This window comes from Diabrotica virgifera, chromosome 7, assembly GCF_917563875.1.
Source record: "Diabrotica virgifera virgifera chromosome 7, PGI_DIABVI_V3a".
In the NCBI taxonomy this organism is placed as follows: Eukaryota; Metazoa; Arthropoda; class Insecta; order Coleoptera; family Chrysomelidae; genus Diabrotica; species Diabrotica virgifera.
This window is the reverse complement of record NC_065449.1, coordinates 68,026,147-68,046,478: the sequence shown is the minus strand read 5'-3', so window position 1 is coordinate 68,046,478 and position 20,332 is coordinate 68,026,147. Positions and strand designations below refer to the sequence as shown.

The 20,332-nt window shown below is 32.2% G+C and overlaps 2 protein-coding genes across 2 annotated transcripts in view; one reads left to right on the top strand and one right to left on the bottom strand.

Annotated features, from left to right (window-relative positions):
• Nucleotides 1–14,881, top strand: part of LOC114325205 (myophilin) — a 31,147-nt gene extending 16,266 nt beyond the window's left edge. Inside the window, exons 2-3 of the mRNA XM_028273205.1 lie at nt 10,584–10,871; nt 14,427–14,881. Of these exons, the coding sequence (XP_028129006.1) occupies nt 10,584–10,871; nt 14,427–14,642 (504 nt within the window). The 3' untranslated portion in view covers nt 14,643–14,881. The remainder of the gene's footprint in view (nt 1–10,583; nt 10,872–14,426) is intronic.
• LOC114325204 (muscle-specific protein 20) overlaps nt 1–20,332 on the bottom strand; it is a 149,589-nt gene that overhangs the window by 67,276 nt on the left and 61,981 nt on the right. The gene's annotated exons all lie outside the window — the stretch shown is intronic.

Here is a 20,332-nt window from a genome sequence, read left to right as displayed (position 1 = left end):
TGTTCAACCAGAGCATTTTTCCTATCATGGCATATGGATGTCAAACTTGGACCCTAACCAAGGCAAATATAAATAAATTAGCCACAACAGAAAGGGCAATGAAAAGATCAATGTTAGGTATACAACTGTTAAATAAAGTAAACGACAAAGAGGAAGACCGCAGATGAGATGGGTTGATGGTATAAAAAGAATCTCTATCTAATTAGCCTTCTTCGGTCTATCTTTGTACATAGGCGTTCCCAATCCTTTTCCATTCTTCTCTGTCTGTCGCTACAGTCATCCACCTAGAGCCCACGTGCTTCTTGACATCATCTGCCCATCTCATTTGTGGCCTTCGTCTGCTTCGTTTATATTCCCACGGTCTCCAATTTATGAGAATTTTGTTCCATCTGTCTTCTTTCTGTCTTATAGTGTGTCCGGCAAATCTCCATTTCAACTTTGCAACTTCTTGTCTAACATCCCTAACTTTGGTTTTCTCTCCAGAGAAAAAAAAAAAGAAAACCATAAAAAGAATACCCGGAACAAATTGGAAGTATATTACTCAGGATAGAGACCGATGGAAGGAGTTTTGAAAGGCATATGTCCAAACATGGAGGATCGAAGGCTAAGAAGAAGAATGTTTTTAACTAAAATGGGGGTATAAAAAAATGTTGCAGGTGCCGAAAATCGTTTGTAGTTAGCCAAAATACATTAACGTTATACAGAAGGTTTCTATATAAAATTCAATAACTGAAGGAATTGGAAAAGAAAAGTATTTTTGAAGTGTGTAAAATTTTTAATTGTTTAGTTGAGCGCTTTTGGCTTACAAGGCCATCTTCAGAGCTATGGTCAAAGGTTTTAAAGTACCACTAAAAGAAAGAGGGACCCCATTATATTTGATTTTTTCTTATTAATTTTTTTTATGAACTTTGTTCGGTGTTTGATTATTTTAAAAATTTAATAAGTGTAAGGAATTAAAAAATATCCAGGACAGCACATGAGACTTTCACAATGTTGGGCTTGGGAATAAGCTACAATTTAAGTTTTCAATTAAATTTATTTGACGTTTTAATTAGCACTTCGGAGATTTTTTTTTTTATTATTAACTCCATTGAGTACAACAATCTGCCCATTGGGCATTAAGCATTTGTTATGGTAAAAAATATAGACATGTAGAGAGTTACTCCAGTGAGTAACCTCTTTACAATTCTAAAACTAAAATTTTATCAGTCTGAATACACTTTTGATTACGTTCAGTTGGTTAAGTCGGACGGCAGTTGCCGTTTTAGTCTACGCACTTCAAAGACGTCCCGCACATTTAATTGTCTGGCAAACGCATTAGGATGCACTAACACTCGTTCAAAGTATTTAACACTAAAACGTTGTATGGCTTCTTTCACGGATTCTAGGGGGATGTCGTGTTGAATCACCTCGTTGGATACATAGTATGGCGCATTGACTATGGAACGCAGCACCTTGTTTTGAAATCTCTGTAAGATGTTTGTATTGGAGACGCTAGCAGTGCCCCATAGCTGAATCCCATAAGTCCATATGGGCTTGAGGATGGACTTGTAGAGTAAAATTTTGTTATCCAGAGATAGTTTGGAATTGCGTCCAATGAGCCAATACATATTTCTCAATTTAAGTCCAAGCTGTTTTCGTTTTGTAAAAATATGTTTTTTCCAAGTAAGGCGGCGGTCCAAGTGCATGCCAAGATATTTGGCGTCCTCGGATTGAGGAATTAGACAATTATCAATATATACAGGGGGGCATGTTTCTCTGCGTAGCGTGAATGTTACATGTAATGATTTAGTTCCATTAGATTTGATGCGCCATACTTTCATCCATTGCTGAATTCTATTTAGGTTTGATTGAAGATTCCTTGATGCTGTTGTTGGATCTGTGTGGGATGCCAGGATAGCAGTGTCGTCTGCATACGTTGCAACTGTAGTTGTACTAGATGTTGGAATGTCCGCTGTGTATAAAAGATACAGAATTGGGCCGAGAACGCTGCCTTGTGGGATGCCTGAGTGAATGGGATATATCTTGGTGTGCTCGGTACCGTGCTTCACAAGGAAGTGTCTATTTTCTATGTAGGATTTTAAGAGCTGGAAGTGAGGATAGGGTAGGAGCTTCTTTAATTTTATTTGTAGCCCTATGTGCCATACCTTGTCAAAAGCCTGAGATATGTCAAGGAAAGCAGCAGAACAGTATCTTTTGGAGTTAAAATCCTCGTTTATTTGGTTGACTAGCCTATGCACTTGTTCTATGGTTCCGTGTTTGTCTCGGAAACCGAATTGGTGTTCTGGAATTATTTTATTTTCGTCTATTATTGTTTTCAACCTTTTTACGTACATTTTTTCAAAGACTTTGCTAATCATAGGCAAAAGGCTTATAGGCCGGTATGAAGATGCATTTTCCGGTCTTTTTCCTGGTTTAAGGATCATTAGGATTTGTGCCACTTTCCATGAACTAGGGAAGTACTTTAGACGGAGAATTGCATTAAATATAAAGGTGATTAGTTTTATGCACTTATCCGAGACTTCTTTTAGAATCTTGCCAGAGATTAGGTCAAATCCAGGGGCTTTTTTGATGTTGATTTCATCTATTATTGTTTGTTTTACTTGGTTGACTGTAAATTTCGTGTGGGGCAGATCCATTTGAAACGGTGCTGTTAGGAATCTGGTTAGTTCTGTTTCTTCCTCTGTAGATACTGTAGAAGGATATGGCGTAAATACTTTTTGAAGGTGCTTGCCAAAAAGATCAGCTTTTTCTTTGTCGTTCCTAGCCCAGGTGTTTGCCTCATCTTTGATTGGTGGGTTATGCTGTTGGGGCCGTTTGAGCTTTTTCGTGGCTTTCCAGAGTGAATAATCTGTAGCTTCAGTTGGTGTTAAATTTTCTAAATATTCTTGTATTCCATGGTTTTCTTCTTCATGGATTAATTCCTTTAATTCCTTTGTTGCTTTGTTAAGTTTTTTCTTATTTTCTGCCGTTCTTGACTGTTGCCAATTTTTACGTAATTGTCGTTTTTCTAAAATTTTTTGTTTAATTGTGGGAGACACATTATTTCTGTTTTGAGATGGTTCGTAGCTGGGAGTCGCGTACCATGCAGCAATTTGTATGCTTTCTGTTAGTTTATCTACAGCTGATTCAAGTTCGAGTTCATTTTTCAAGGACAGATTTAGTGAGATCAGGCTGTCTAGTTTTTCTCTAAATTGGGACCAGTTAGTCTTGGTGTTATGCAAAGTTGGTTGATGTTCTTTGTTTAAGATTTTTTCGGAGATTGTTATTATAAAGGGTGAGTGGTCTGATGATAAATCAAAGCATGATTCAGCTTTACATTTTTTGGTATCGATGCCTTTTGTGATGCAGAAGTCAACGACATCAGGTATTTTGTTTAAATCAGACGGCCAATAAGTTGGTTCGCCAGTAGAAATTTGTTGCAGGTTATTTTCTACCATTGCTTTAGCTAATTCTCTGCCTCTTGGAGTTGTTAGTCTAGAACCCCACATCGGATGTTTTGAATTATAATCTCCACCTGCAATGAATTTGTTCCCTAGAGTGTTAAAATATTTTAGGAAATGTTCTTTTTTAACGACATGTTTAGGTGGGCAGTATAAGGCAGATATTGTTATTGGGCCGTGTGCTTCCTCAATTGTTAAGCTGGTTGCTTGCAGGTAGTCTTTGTTATATTTTTCCATTTCGGAGTGTTTAATAGAATCACGTATAATCATGGCGCTTCCACCGTGAGCTCTACCGTCTGGGTGATTTGTATAATACAACTTGTAGTTGGGAATCCGCATGTAGTGTTTTTCTGTAAAGTGTGTCTCAGAAATTAATAATATATCAATATTTTGATTAAGTATGAATGTTTTGAGTTCTTTAGCCCGTTGATAAAGGCCATTTGCGTTCCAGACTACTATTTTATATTTAAGTTGTGAAGCCATTAAGCAATCTTATTGATGACAGTAGTAAGTAAATTGAGCATTGTGCCCATTTGCTCCATGAGTTTTTGCATCATTTCTTCCAGCTTGGCTAAGTTGTTATTAGGTTGGTTAGGTCCTGGTATTGTTTGGTTGTTATAGCTACACTGTGGTTGATTTTTGTTGACTATTTGAGCATAGGTTAAATCAGGTTGTATTTGTTGAGTATTATTTGTTTGGATATGCGGTTGCATGATTCTTTTCTCTCTTAGTGTAGGATATAGCTTCTGCTGTAGTTGAATGTGAACTTGGCATCCTCTATAGTTAGCCGGGTGGTCACCGTTACAATTGACACATTTTACTTTGTCATCACGTGATTTCCGAGGACAATCTTTTGTTTCGTGATTGCCTGTACATTTTACGCATCTGTGTACTTTGCGGCAGTATGTTTTGGTGTGTCCGTAGTCTTGGCATCTTGTACACTGGGGGATTGTTCTTTTCGTACGAGGAGGTTCGCATTTGATGATATTGTTTCCTAATTTTTCTATTTTATAAACCTCTTTGTTGTTTTCCTTCGATACGATATCAATGAAAAACATTGGCAAGGGGGTTTTTGATACATAATGTTTTATATTGTGAATGTTCACTGCTTCGTGGCCTTGTGCTGCTAGATTTGTCTTTATGTCATTAGTATCTGTACCATGATGCAGTCCTTTTATGACAAACCTGAATGTTTTCTCGCTTTTTGGCCTAAAAGTATGGTATTGAGTATTCCTTTTATCAAGTTCAGTGATCAATTTTTTAAAATGTTCGGCCTCAACGACTTGAACTTTTACTGTTTCATAACTAATGGTTTTAATAGTGTATTTATCTCCTGTGGTTTGTTTCAGTAGATCATGAATGTGTTGGACAACACCTACATTATATATGGTTATCGGTGGGGGCTTGGGTACATGTTTTGTATTGTTTTCTTGATCTTTTGCTTCGTCTTGGCTTTCTTCGTTTTCTTCCGTAAGCATACTATACGAGTTTTTTGTTTCTAGTGGCTTTTGCAGCCAATAATCACTTAATTAATTTTGTTTGTTTCCTGGATATTTCCACTTCGGGACTTCTTATTCTTTTTTTATTTGTTACTTTCTCCCATTTATCTTCAGATTCAGAGTTAGGAGCTGCTTGTTCATTCATGTGTTGGACTACCTGTGGATTTTGTGGATTTTGATATACTAAGTGTTGGGGGAGAGGTAAAGGATTTGGTTGTGAAAGATATTGTGGGAAAATTGGTTGCATTTGAGTAGATGAGCCTGGCATTTGCTGATATATGGCCTGTTGATTTTGATCATGGTAACCCGTTTGGGGCTGTGACATTGACGTAGGAAAAAAATATTGTTGATAAGACATATTATTGTTATTCACCTGATATCCGGATTGATGAGTTGGCACACCATTTCATTTGATATCCCTTTTTAACTCCACTCCACTGGTATGAAATTGTTGGATATTTTCTTCAGTTATTATCACTAATTGCCTTATGATAACTAGCTCGATTCCAAAACACTTATTTACTTTTAAAATGTAAAAATGTAATTAAAAATAAAAACTGAATTTATTTATTTAAACAAGTTTACGGAGACGTTCAAATTACTGATATTAAAACATGTAGGTAATTAAAATCACATTTAAATAATCACATTTTGTACACAAATCGAAATTAACGTTTACAATATAAAATGTTTTAAAATATTCTGGACTGAATGCGACCGCCTTACTCGGAGGTTTGTGGTCGACTACTTCGGAGATGGAAAAAAATCCGAAGTGGAAATCAAAGCGTAAAATAAATTTAATTTCAAACTTAAATTGTGGCTTATTCCCAACTAAAATAGTAATTTATTTATTTTATACAATTTAGAATGGATTGCATATGTGAGTTCATGATGAATGAAAATAAAAGAGAGACTCACAATAATTTATTGTATTACTCTGACGACCGGTTTCGCTGTATATAATTTGCTCAGTATCATCAGGTCCCGGTAACAGTAAACTAAATGATGACAAAATGATACCGGTACCTGATGATGCTGTTTAAACAATAAATGATTGTGAGTACGTCTCTCTTTTATTTTCATTTATTTATTTTATCTTTTTATATCTATCTTTCGATACTTTTTTATTACGGATCTTATGAATGCTGTTATGTATGTGGGCAGGGACAACTAAAGAGAGTGATAGTTAATTTAGAAGTAGCTGCTTACAAAGGGCCATCTACGATAATTTCCATATATATTAATCCTTTTTGATTTTTTGTTCTATTCAAATCATTCACAACAATTTCAGTAAATATGAGTGTTATGAACAAATTAAATTAATAAAACATAATTTTCAACAAGACAATATAGAGAAATATAGGTTACATAGTTTATATTATATCTATTATGTATAGAAAACTCATTGTATTATAATCTTGTAATTATAATTTGACATAAATAGAAAATGTCTGTGTCATAATAGGATAAATGACTTTAATTCATAATATAATTTTTGGCACATCATTTGACATCCTTGGCTTGGATAATTTTTTTAGGATTGTAAATTATATGTGATTTTATTAAATTTAATAGTGATATGTAAAATTTATAGTTGATTGGAACCAATTTAAATACACCTGTTATACATATATTTTTGACACGCCAGTTGTTAGTAAGACCGTGAGAAAAAGCAGTTTACATACAAGTTAAAAATTTGTCACAAATAAAAATGGTAAATATAGGGGAACTGTACAATCATTAGGTATTATATTTTATAGTTCTTACTTTTTTGTTGTTATATATATTTAAACTCATATAAGTAGCATAATATCATATAATAAAAAAAATTCATATGCAATACATATTCTCTTTTCGTTCTTCTTCTTTTGAAAAGTTAAAACTTATTTTAGGACCTAAGCAACATTAGGGCATGGAAAATGTGAGACACATCTGCATAAATTAGGAATAGTTATTTATCAGTTTGCTTTTGTGGTAATGTTTCGATTAGAGATTTGAATTATATTTTCTTGGAATACAAAACTAACGAGAGATAAAAAGACCAATTATATTACAATCTACGACAATCAGAAGTATATTTTCCAATTGGTATACAGTATTTACTAAGTTTCCATGAAATGGAAATAATTAAATTATTGATTAACTATTTGAAAGAAAGAGATATTGTAATTTAAATGAAATAACAGGTATAAATATAGCAAAGCTAATAGTTAATAGATTTTTTTTGTTTTTTTTTTATTTAGCTCCATTTAATTTACAATCTGTTGTCACTCGTAACAATAAGTAAATTTTTTGACAATTATTAGAAGAAAAAAATGACTTGTAGGAATTCTCTCCAGTGAGAGACTTCCTTTAACGTAAATATAGTTAACAAACAAAGTTAATAATGTAGTGGAAAATGTTAATTAATTTTATTTAAATCTGTTTGTTAAGTCTGTAGGCTTAAAACGCTTTAGTCACGGCCTTCATCGTTGACATTAAACAGTTCGCGCACTGTCATTAGAGTGAGCACTAGTTTTGTTTTTGTATTTTTCACTGTACTTTGTGACTTCAGTTTTTATGGATTGAACTTGGAAGTATTTTTCTATTATGTTGTTCGAAACATACCATGGAGCATTGGTTATAATTCGAAGAACTTTGTTCTGGAATATTTGTAGGATTTCTAGGTTTGAATTGCTAGCAGATCCCCATAATTGAATTCCATACGTCCATATTGGCTTCAGTACGGCTTTATTTAAGATCTTATTTGTGAGATTTAATTGTGATTTTCTGCCAATAAGCCAGTAAAGTTGTCTTAGTTTGAGACCCAATTGTTTTCATTTTGTAAATATATGTGTTCTCCATGTTAATCTTCTGTCAAGATGTAAACCTAAATATTTGACTTCATTTCTCTGAGTAATCATTTGATTATTTAATAACACTGCTGGACATATACCTCTTCTTAGTGTAAAGGTAACATGGATTGATTTGGTCTCATTAACTCGAATTTTCCATTTTTTTAACCATGCTTGGATATTATTAAGGCTGGCTTGTAAGTGTATTGAGGCAGTTACTGGATCATGATGTGAGGCGAGTATTGCAGTGTCATCTGCTAAGGTTGCTGTTATTGTAGTGCTTGAAGTTGGTAGATCTGTAGTAAAATGCTGGTACAACATTGGTCCTAACACGCTGCCTTGCGGTACTCCTGATTATATTTGGTATAATTCTGAATATTCTGAATGGTATTTAACTGAAAAGAATCTGTCAGATAAGTAAGACTTTAGAAGTTCATAATACGGATGAGGCAATAGTTTTTTTAGTTTATAGAGTAGACCTTTGTGCCAGACTTTATCGAACGCTTGTCTTATGTCAAGAAACGCTGCTCAGCAATATCGCTTATTTTCAAAGTCGTTGCTGATATGTTTTACTAATCTATGGACTTGCTCTATAGTTCCATGTTCTTGTCTAAACCCAAACTGATGTTCTGGTATGAGTTTTTTGCAATCTAGTATTGGCTTGATGCTTTTCATTATTGATTTTTTCAGCACTTTGGAAAGCACAGGCAGTAAACTTATTGGCCTATATGATGTTAATTCCTCTAGTTTTTTTCCTGGTTTTGGGATCATAATTATAACTGCCATTTTCAGTTGTTGCGGAAAATAATTTAATCTTATTATTGCATTAAAAATTTGTAATATTGCCATTATTCCTTTCTTTGTTAATTTTTGTAGTATCCTACCCGTTATCAGATCATAACCAGGAGCTTTTTTAGGATTAATTTCTTTCTTTCTAAAGAAAAAAAAAAGAAGTTAATAGATTAAGGTAAAAAAATCTTTGGCTAACGGACCTGCTTCCAAGCCATCTTTTCACACACACTACATTAGGGCACAAGCATACGATAAAAGAGATCCCCGGAAGAGAAAAGTAATTTTTGTTGTTGTTACAGAATTAAGATTTAGAATTGATTGATTTATAAACTTCCATTCGATATAATCTTACTTGGTTTATTTTGACTCCATTGTTATTAATGTTATCCTCGACGCCTATAATGGTAAAAGGGGCAATCGATTATGTATGTATGTATGTATGTATGTTATTAATGCTTGATAGCACTAATTTAACACAATAATAACTCAATAATAATATTTAACACAATATACGTTGCAAATTACAATATACACAACAAATGCGCTAATGTCACTGCTATTGAAAATGATAAACGTCAGAATTCATAGTAAACAAGGTATCAAAGACATACCGTATTGTTTTTCCTTGTTTAACTTATTGTGGTTTCTATGTTCAAGCGACTTAATTTCTGATAATAGTTTCTGTGAGTAAAAAAGAGACCTAGTATAAAAAGTAATTCGTGACTAATTTCAAGCACGGGAAAAGATATAATGGAAGAACTACATATTATACAAGGTGTAACAAAAATACAGGTCATAAATTTAATCCCGTATTCTGGGACCTAAAATAGTTCGATTGAACATAACTTACCTTAGTACAAATGTGCACGGAAAAAAAGTTACAGCCCTTTGAAGTTACAAAATGAAAATCGATTTTTTCCAATATATCGAAAACTATTAGAGATTTTTTATTAAAAATGGACATGTGGTATTTTTATGGCGGTAGTATTTTAAGAAAAAATTATAATGAAATTTGGACACCCCATAAAAATTTTATGGGGGTTTGGTTCCTTTAAACCCCCCCAAACTTTTGTGTACGTTTCAATTTAATTATTATTGTAGCGCCTTTAGTTAAACACAAGTTTTTAAAAACTTTTTTGTCTCTTAGTACTTTTTTCAGAAGTCAGTTTTTATCGAGATATTTGAATATTTGTCAAATCCACCACATATTTGTATATGGTAAAGTACGATTATGGAGACTTGGTAATAACATGAAAATTTATTTGTGATTTACATTTTTAGGTATATTTTGAACCATATTAAAAAAGAAGCCACATCTCGATAAAAGATGCTTTATCAAAAAAATACAAAGAGGCAAAAAAGTTTTAAAAACACTGTGTTTAACTAATTGTACCGCAGTAATAGTTTAATTGGAACGTACACAAACATCTGAGGGGTTTAAAGGAACAAAACCCTCATAAAATTTTTATGTAAACATATTAAAAAAGAAGCCGCAACTCGATAAAAACTGCCTTATCGAAAAAATACTAAGAGGCAAAAAAGTTTTAAAAATATTTAATTTAACTAATGGCATCAGAATAATAATTTATTTGAAACGGACACAAAAGTTTGGGGGGGTTTAAGGGAACAAAACCCCCATAAAATTTTTATGGGGTGCACAAATTTCACTATAATTTTTCTTTAAGATGTTCTTGCCATAAGAATGCCACATGTCCATTTTCAACAAAAAATCTCTAATAGTTTTCGATATATTCGAAAAAATCGATTTTCATTTTGTAACTTCAAAAGGCTGTAACTTTTTTTGTGTGCATATTTGTACTAAGGTTGGTTAGGTTCATTCGAACTATTTTTGGTCCCAGAATATGTGGTTTAATTTATGACCTGTATTTTTGTTACACCCTGTATTGTATGTTGTATTATATTGTATGTATTTTTATCAGTGCTGTAATAAAATAAACACAAATAATAATAATAATATTGGAAATATAAAACTCTCATAAATTATGTTATTACAGAAACGTAACAAGGATGTCGAAGCCGAAGTCCTCAACTGGATCTTCGGTTGCCTGGGTGAACCAGTTCCCAAAGGAGAATTCGAAGATATACTTAAAGATGGCGTCGTATTGTGCAACCTTATGAACAAGCTTACACCTGGATGTATCAAGAAAATCCAATCCAAAGGGACCAACTTTCAGCTGATGGAAAACATCCAAAGGTTTCAAGCTGCTGCCAAAAAATACGGTCTACCGGAAGAAGAAATTTTCCAGACTGCTGATCTCTTCGAAAGAAGGAATATCGCACAGGTGAGTCATTTTTAAAATGAGGTGCATAAAGACAGAGCAGGTTTTTTATGTAATTATGTTTATTTACAATATACATCATTACAAGAGTATTAAGTTAATGTGTTCCATGTTTTTGGGCATGAAGAAGAGAATTCCAATGATGTCTCACCTTATTCTATTTAGGTTTAAGTTTTAAAATAGGTCTCGAGGCCAGGTTCTATCTAGTCCCCTTGTGACAGGGCCATTGTGGAATAATTCCCTTACTAACTGATTTTCATGGTGAATGGTACGCTCATTTTGTGACTCCGTGGCTCGATGGATTTCTTCTCTGATGAAAGGTATATTTAAGTCTTCGTGAAGTGTTTGATTACTTACGTACCATGGTGCATCCACTATTGATCTTAGAACTTTAGACTGAAAACTTTAGACTTAAATCTTTGGATGATATTCAGTGATGTTGTCTTTGCACAGCCCAAAAGGTGTAGTCCGTAGTACCAAATAGGTGTGAGTTTTGCTTTGTACAGAAGAATTTTGTTTTGGATGTTGAGTTTTGATCTGCGTCCAAGGAGCCAATACATTTACCGAAATTTCAAGTCGAGCTGTCTTCTTTTGGTCTGGATATGTTTCTTCCAAGTTAGACGTTGGTCAAGATGGAGGCCAAGGTATTTAGCGTCTGTTACTGTTGGTATTCGTACATTTTCCATTCTTACAGGTGGGAATGTGTTGTGGCGGTTAGTAAACGTGAGATGATGTTTTTTTGCTTACTTTTGTTCTCCATTTTGTATACCATTCAATGAGTATATACATTCACTGAGTACTATTCTCTGAGTATGAGCATGTGTCAAACAATTTCTTGCCGACTTTGTTATTTGTTTTTGCATTCTCGTTTTAGGTGTTGATGATATAATTAGGATGTTCTGACTGTTTGTGAATGTTAAAATATTTACATAATTTGCCATAGTGTTATTTTTTAAGCGTCTGAAACTTCATTATTTCTATTCTTTTAGTGTTTATAACAGCCCCCTTTTAAATATTGGTAATATTATTATTTCCTTGCATTATTTTTTGTTCTCTCCTTATTTTCTATCACTTATAAATGCTTTATTACCTTAATTATTCTTCCTAAAATGCTTTCCTTCATCGTTTATTATATATTTTAATTAACGTAAATTTTAACTTTAACAAATCTTTACTCATTGAAATTTAAAAATGACTAGAAAATTGTAAATTTTGATTTTTTTACTTTATATGTACTTCGTTACAGTACCTAACACTGTTACAATTTGTCTACTTTTTTTATTTATGTGTAGTTCGTATTGTCTCATTTTATATTCCGTTTTAATAAATAAATGATAAAAGTACAAGTAATTTCGAAAATTACTATTATGTATTTTTATTATTTGTCATAATTTTTTTATAGAATTCTATATTTATTAATGGTAAAACTTTTACATTCAAATCACTTTTTCGTACATCTTCTTCTTCAAGTGCCATCTCTGCGACGGAGGTCGGCAATAATCATAGCTATTCGAACTTTAGAGACGGCTGCTCTGAAAAGTTCATTTGTACTATTCTCTCACACATGCACACATCTGTATTATTCTCTCAGGTTGCGCAGATATGATATTCTACGTATATCCTGGACGCAGACGTTTATCCTGGCTGGCCAATCTCAGGAAGTGGACTGGTCCAACATCAACTGATCTATTTTGACCCGCTGTGAATAGAATAAGATGGGTCAATGTGGTCGCCAACATCTCTAGAAGATAGGCACCTGTTGAAGAAGATATTCTACGTCTCCATATACTTCTTTTTCCTTGGATCTTTCCCGGAATAATAAGTTGGAGCAAGTTGTATCTCTCTTCACGTGTAATATGTCCGAGATATCTCAATTTTCTGCTTTTGATTGTATTTAAGACTTCCATTTCTTTACTCATCTTTCTCAGAACCTCTTTGTGACGTGTTCTGCCCATGATATTTTCAGAATTCTTCTATACACCCATAACTCGAATGATTCCAGTGTTTTCATTGATTCGGCATTCAAGGTCCAAGCTTACATTCCATAAAACAAGTTCAAGAAAACGTAGCACCAAACCAACCTAACTCTTAGCTCTAACTTCAAATCTCTTGTGCAGAGCACTCTTCCGGTTTTGTTAAAATTTGCTCTAGCCTTTTCTATTTTAATTTTAATCCACACGGAAGAATTTCCTGTAGCTGGCTGTATACCATTAATTACAAGTAAAATTTTGGTCTTGGTAAAAGGTATATTATTTTAAAAAGCCCTATAGGGCTACAAACATCGAACAAAACGTTTTCGCTCTAACAAGAGCATCATCAGTGTTGCCTAAAATAAGTATAACCATATTAATTATCAAAATGTTAAACTTAAAATGATGACCAAGGTAGAAGCAAAGTTTGGTTATACTTACAAGAACTTGGTGAGCCAACCAAAAAATACGAAGGTCAAAGCCATTCAAAAATGGACTAAAAGTCACATCAAAATGCTAACATAGCAAATTCCAAAGGATGGATATAATTCCTAAGAATACGGCCCTAGGATAACACTTTGTGTTGGTTCACAAATATAAATTATCTAATTTCAAAACACAAACCATAAATTACATTCTCTGTATGTTGTTTTGCCTACCTTTCTTCATCAATTTACATACACTTCATTGATGATCGTGGGTATTCAAATTCCCCCTTCTATTTTACATCTAGATAATCTATTCTCACTAACTCTTTATTTTTATAATTCCAACACACTGATGTTAGCTGTTATCATTGCTTGTACTATAAACAACTATAAATTTAGTAGCTGTGTAACCAACATTTCATGATACTTCAAGTTCCATTGACAATATTGTTGTCTTGACATCAGACAGATTCGCTTTTGAAATCTCACATCTTAGTTGCCTGTCACCTCTTGTAACATAATGACCTAATTTGTTACCTTTGACCCACTTACCTGTGGGAGTCATATGTTATCTTAGGGCCGTATCCTTAGGAATTATATCCATCCTTTGGAATTTGCTATGTTAGCATTTTGATGTGACTTTTAGTCCATTTTTGAAAGGCTTTGACCTTCGTATTTTTTGGTTGGCTCACCATGTTCTTGTAAGTATAACCAAACTTTGCTTCTACCTTGGTCATCATTTTAAGTTTAACATTTTGATAATTAATATGGTTATACTTATTTTAGGCAACACTGATGATGCTCTTTTTAGAGCGAAAACGTTTTGTTCGATGTTTGTAGCCCTATAGGGCTTTTTAAAATAATATACCTTTTACCAAGACCAAAATTTTTATTAAATTTTAATTTTAATTTTAATTTCCTGGAAATAATCATTTGATTATCATTTGAGTTGATCATTGCTCCTAGATATGTATATTAGTATATTCGTTCGACATTGGTTTCGTTTATGATGAGATTCTCGTTATTTTTTTGAGTTTTTTATTTTACTACATACTACATACTAAATAAAGTCTGAATATATGTAGATTTAACCGGAAATGCAATACATTTATTAATGATGCTCAAGGATATTTTTATTATCAAGGTAAATCTCTTTACAGGTTGCTATTTCATTGTTCTCCTTGGGTCGTATCACCCAAAAACACCCAGAATGGAATGGCCCTACACTGGGACCTAAGATGGCCGAAGAAAACAAGAGGACTTTTACCGAGGAACAACTCAGGGCGCACGAAGGACAACTCAACCTCCAAATGGGCTTCAACAAGGGTGCTTCTCAATCTGGACATGGAGGTTTCGGAAACACTCGCCATATGTAAAATTTTCTAGAGACCCAACTCCGAAGAGTGTTAGCAGTATTTGGAATCAAATCATAGAGATCATAACAATCAGCATGCTACCTAGCTCTTTCGAGTTTAAATTAATATATTCGGTGTAAATGGGGTATTTATTTATGTATTGTTTTTGTAATTAAAGTTTAAACGTATGTAAAAAACTTTTTCTAAAATAACTTTTTCTTAATATTATTGTTAATTTTTTCAATATACGTTTAGATTCATTTGTGTTTTCTTTCAAATGTGTTTCATTGTCACTTCTTCATTGTCAATTTAAGTGAATTGGAAAGCCTAAAATCATTTTTTGCACTTATTTAAATTGCATTATAGGCAAATCAAGTTAAGTTTTTACTAGACATAACGGAAAAGACGAGGTTTGACAGATGAAATGTGTAGTATGAGATATTACAAAAAGACTACCATCTTGGGATTCATCAATTTTTTAGTGGAACATTTTTTAAATAAACAACAAAAACGTCAAACTTAGTTTTTTGCTCATAACTTAAAAACTTGTTTATTTAGAAATTTGACGTCCACAGGTAACTTTTTCAGAAAAAAAAGATACATCGAATGAGATACCCTAAATTAAAATCGGTTAATAAACAAAAAAGTTATTGCAAAACGGACGACAAAATCACTGATTTTGAATACAGTTAATAACAATTTTATTGTTTGTTAAAATACGTTTTAATATACCCAAAATTGAGGGCACTATGGTGTTTGAATGGTGTGCAAAAAATGGTCCAGATCTGTTAAATAGTTTTCGTAAAATTGAATTTGTTTTTAAAATTTTTTGAAAAACGAGCCAATTTCTGAGGCTGGTCCAGTTAATATGGATGAATGTATCTCAATAATCCGGGGCTCATTTCCTTCGTTAAGATGTACACTAACAGCTTATGAAAACAAAAGTAAAGAAAAATTACATATACGTACACAAAATTATTTGTTAATAAATAGCAGTTTTTAAGCTTATAAACAATTACAATAATTTCGTAGAAATTAGATCAAATAAAATGGCAATAAAAAATACGGAAAGCTGGTTAAAATACACAACTTTCAAAAAAATTTCTTAGGTCCTACGACCCTTGGGGTCTGAGATAGCCCCTTTTTTTTGAAAAAATCACTGTTACGTTAATTAACAAACACTAAGAGCTGAAATTAACCAATCTTTTATAAGAAAAGTCAAAGTTTTTAACAAAGTTTTTAGTAAGAAAAAATGTTAAAAATTGTTTAAATAGGAGTGTTATAAACAAAAAGTATTTTGCGTTCCGACTAACGTAAAAAATAGCGGTCGTAGTCGACTGACTGAATAGTGGGCGCGGTTGGCGACCGGCATGCGGCAGCAACTATTAAAATTACGTTATCCCGACCACAAAAATCCACTTTAAGGTGAATGACAAATTTTCGTCATTCCTTATGTTTTCGAGGTCTCTGAATCCGAATATGGAGTTAATATTTTTCTAGAATTAGTGGAACATGTTCAAAAATCAAATTTTATGCAAAAATGCGAAAAATCAATTTTGATGATTTTTCAATTTTAACTCACTGTATTTTTGGTCGCTGTAAATATTTCCTTTTGAAAATTTTACTGTGTTATCTTTGAAGCATTTAGATAACAATGAGATTTGTCCAAAATGACTCAACACGTTAAAAGAGAAGTTGTTAATTTTTAAACATTTTGTCGTCAGATTTCGTTAGTTTCATGTTTACTTAAAGAAGTTGAGTGACAAACTTTTTAGTTTATAATTTTAATTAACACAGAAATAAAATATAATTTATGAAGTTTTCCAAAAAAATTTAATTTAAAATATGCAATAGGAAAAATGTTATGTGACTTTACAGACGAGCGGCACACCCCAAAAACGGCTTATTTCTCGAGATACTGATACTAATTTTGGTCATACTTTATACATATTTTTGATGGTGCTGAAAACTAAAATTAGGGTTGTTTTGAATTTTACGTGGGGGAACATTATCAAAATCGCAACTTTACCCTAAAAATAAAAAAAAAATCACGTTTTTTTGAGTTTAATTTGCTACAACTCTGTTCCATTGTAATATTTTTTTCTGATATTTTTATAGTATATATTTCTCACCTTTCTGAAGACAATGGGACCTGCTTCAATATTTCTGTCTTGCCATAAAGCAAGTTATAAATTGTTTGAAGTAAAAGGTACAGATTCTTGAATTGCAAAGTTTAATCGCAAAAGTTGAGTAACAAAATTTGAAATTTAGCTGTTTAATTAATTTTAAGTTAAAATTTAGAGTACAGAGAACAAAATGTTTTATAGAAAAAAAGTGGTGTAACTTTTAATTTTAAGAAAAACGTGATTTCATTTTTTTTTATTTTTAGGGTAAAATTGCGATTTTGACAATGTTTCCCCATCTAAAATTCAAAATAAAACTCATTTTCGTTTTCAGCACCATAAAAAGTATAAAGTAAGACCAAAATTAGCCATTCACCACACCGTGGTTGATATCTCGAGAAATGAGCGTTTTTGGGGGGGGGGGAGTACCACGTACCACTCGTCTATAAGGTCGCGTAACTTTTTTTCTGTTACATATTTTGACTTTGTGGCCTTTTTATTGTTATTTTTTAAATACATTTATTTAAAATATAATTTTACTAAATAAATGCGCAACATAATAATATTCATAAAATTCAAGTTTCTACCAAAATATATAAATATAATATTAAGCTTCAAATGCGGTATACTGTCAATGTTAAAAATGGGCTGCAATGGTCTAGCGCTAGCGAATGCTAGTTCGCGAATTTATTCTCATTCGGCTGCGCCCATCATTTTTTTTTACTTTAGTCGGAACGCAAAATACTCTTTCTTTATAACAATACTGCTTAAAGAATTTTTAACATTTTTGTTAACAAAGAACTTTGTTAAAAACTTTGACTTTTCTTATAAAAGATTGGTTAATTTCAGATCTTAGTGTTGTTAATTAACGTAACAGTGATTTTTTCAAAAAAAGGGGCTATCTCAGACCCCAAGGGTCGTAGGACCTAAAAATTTTTTTTAGAAGTTGTGTATTTTAACCAGCTTTCAGTATTTTTTATTGTCATTTAATTTGATCTAATTTCTACGAAATTATTGTAATTGTTTATAAGCTTAAAAACTGCTATTTATTAACAAATAATTTTGTGTACGTACATGTAATTTTTTTTACTTTTTTTTCATAGGGTATTAGTATACATCTTAACGAAGGAAATAAGTCCCTGATTATTGAGATACATTCAGCCATATTAACTGGACCAGCCTCAGAACTTAGCCCGTTTTTCAAAAAATATTATAAACAAATTAAATTTTGCAAAAACTATTTAACAGATCTGGACCATTTTTTGCACACCATTCAAACACCATAATGCCCTCAAGTTTGGGTATATTTAAACATATTTTAATAAACAATAAAATATTTATTAACAATATTCAAAAACAGTGATTTTGTCGTCCGTTTTGCAATAACTTTTTTGTTTATTAACCGATTTTAATTTAGGGTATCTCATTCGATGTATCTTTTTTTTCTGAAAAAGTTACCTGTGGACGTCAAATTTCTAAATAAACAAGTTTTTAAGTTATGAGCAAAAAACTAAGTTTGACGTTTTGATTGTTTATTTAAAAAATGTTCCACTAAAAAATTGATGAATCCCAAGATGGTAGAATTTTTGTCATATCTCATACTACACATTTCAACTGTCAAACCTCGTCTTTTCAATTATGTCGAAAAACGGCTTATTTTTTACTAACTTGATTGGTCTATTAGTAGTTATTGCGACAGATGGCAACTTATTTGTAAAAGATACCCCTGTTAAGATAGGCAAAGTACCGCAACACCCAAAATTCAATTTTTTTCATTTTTTTAACTGCGTCCTTTAGGACATTCAAAAATGGGACAAAAACGTTCAAACCACCCTAAAATGTGGGTGCTTGTTTGGGGGTCTGAACGTGTTTCTCCCATTTTTGAACGTCCTAAAAAAGGACTCTTCAAATTATATGTAGCCTATAAAAACCTTGATTTGATCTGTTTTGAAGTCTATAAAATGGGAAAATCCCCAAAACCCACTAAAAAAATAGTATTTCGAATTTTTGAAAGCGCACCTTACGAAAAACTTGAAAAATATTGAAAATTAGTACGTTCTTTAAAAGTAAAATATTGCAAAACCTCTAAATTTTAAACAACCCCTTGGATTGACATGAAATTTGGCATACACATAGCTAACAAGTCAAAGAAAGAAAGTGATATTGTGCCGATGTGTGCTTTTGCCATTGGGGTGAGTTTCACCCCCATTTGGGGGTGAAAAATATATGTTAGAAATGAGTCCGGAAATGGATAAAATGACTAATTCTAAGCAACTTTTGTTCTAGTTCAAGTTTTTTCACCAAGTTAATACTTTTCGAGTTATTTGCGAGTAAATATGTTAATTTTTCTACAAAATAACCAAGTAAGTATTTGGTCGAAAAAAAATTCTTATCAAAAATATAGCACGTAAAAAAGTGAAAAACATGGTTTATATATTAGGTCACTATACATAGTACAAGAAGAGTTATAGCTATTGAAAAATAGGTTCGTAATCGTCAAATTTCAAATCGAATATTTTGACGTGCCATAACCAAAAAACGAAGCACTTTTTTGGAGAAAACTCATTTTAACTTTTTTAAAGTATTTAAAATGCTTATTTTTGTTTTTTTTTAATATGTAGCATCAAAAGTAAAGAAGTTACGCTCAAAATAAAGTTGGTCCCTTTTTTTTGGTACGAAATCGGGAAATTCACCCCCTAATTAGCATTTCAAATGAACTTAATTGTTACCACTTCACAAGTTTTTTACTCTCGTATGTATTGATCATATGATCTGTAAGTTTCATCGGTTCAAAGTCCTTATTTTTGAAAGAGCTGTAGTTAAAAGGGCTTGAACGAGTCACTTATCACGAGTGTATGCAAATTTGGACACACCGAATCATAACCAATTTTTGTCTTAAACAAAAAAATACAAAATATTCAGAAAAGTAAAGCCGACTTTTTATTTTGTATGATTTTTGGTATCTCTAACAATTTTTAAGTTATTTTGAAAAAAAAGCATTTTTTTTTCAAAATTAAAATTTTTAAAAATTTGACTTTAAAACCAAATTTTTTCAAAAATAAGCATTTTGAATCGATGAAACTTACAGATCATATAAACACAACATAAGTAAAATAATTTGTGGAGCCGTAACGATTATGTAATTTCATTTAAGTTGCTAATTGGGGGGTTTATTCCTGATTTTTTTTTGCTAATACAAAAGGGACCAACTTTATTTTGAGCGTAACTTGCTTACATTTGATGCTAGAAACTTTTTTGATAAGAACATAAATAAAGCTTTTTTTTAAACACTTTGAAAAAGTTGTAATGTGTTTTCCCCAAGAATGCTTCATTATTTGGGTATTTCACATTGAATTATTCTATTTGGAATTTTTCGAATATGAACCTATTTTTCGTTAGCTATGACTCTGTTTTTGCAAGGTATAGAGACCTAATATATAGGGTGAGGCAGATAACTGGCCTATTAGAAATATCTCGAGAACTAAAGGCAACAGAGTTATGAAAATTGGAATAAAGGGGTTTTGAAGGATGATCTATTAAATGAAAATATTTTCATCTCTTTGCAACTTCCGGTTATACCGGAAGTTG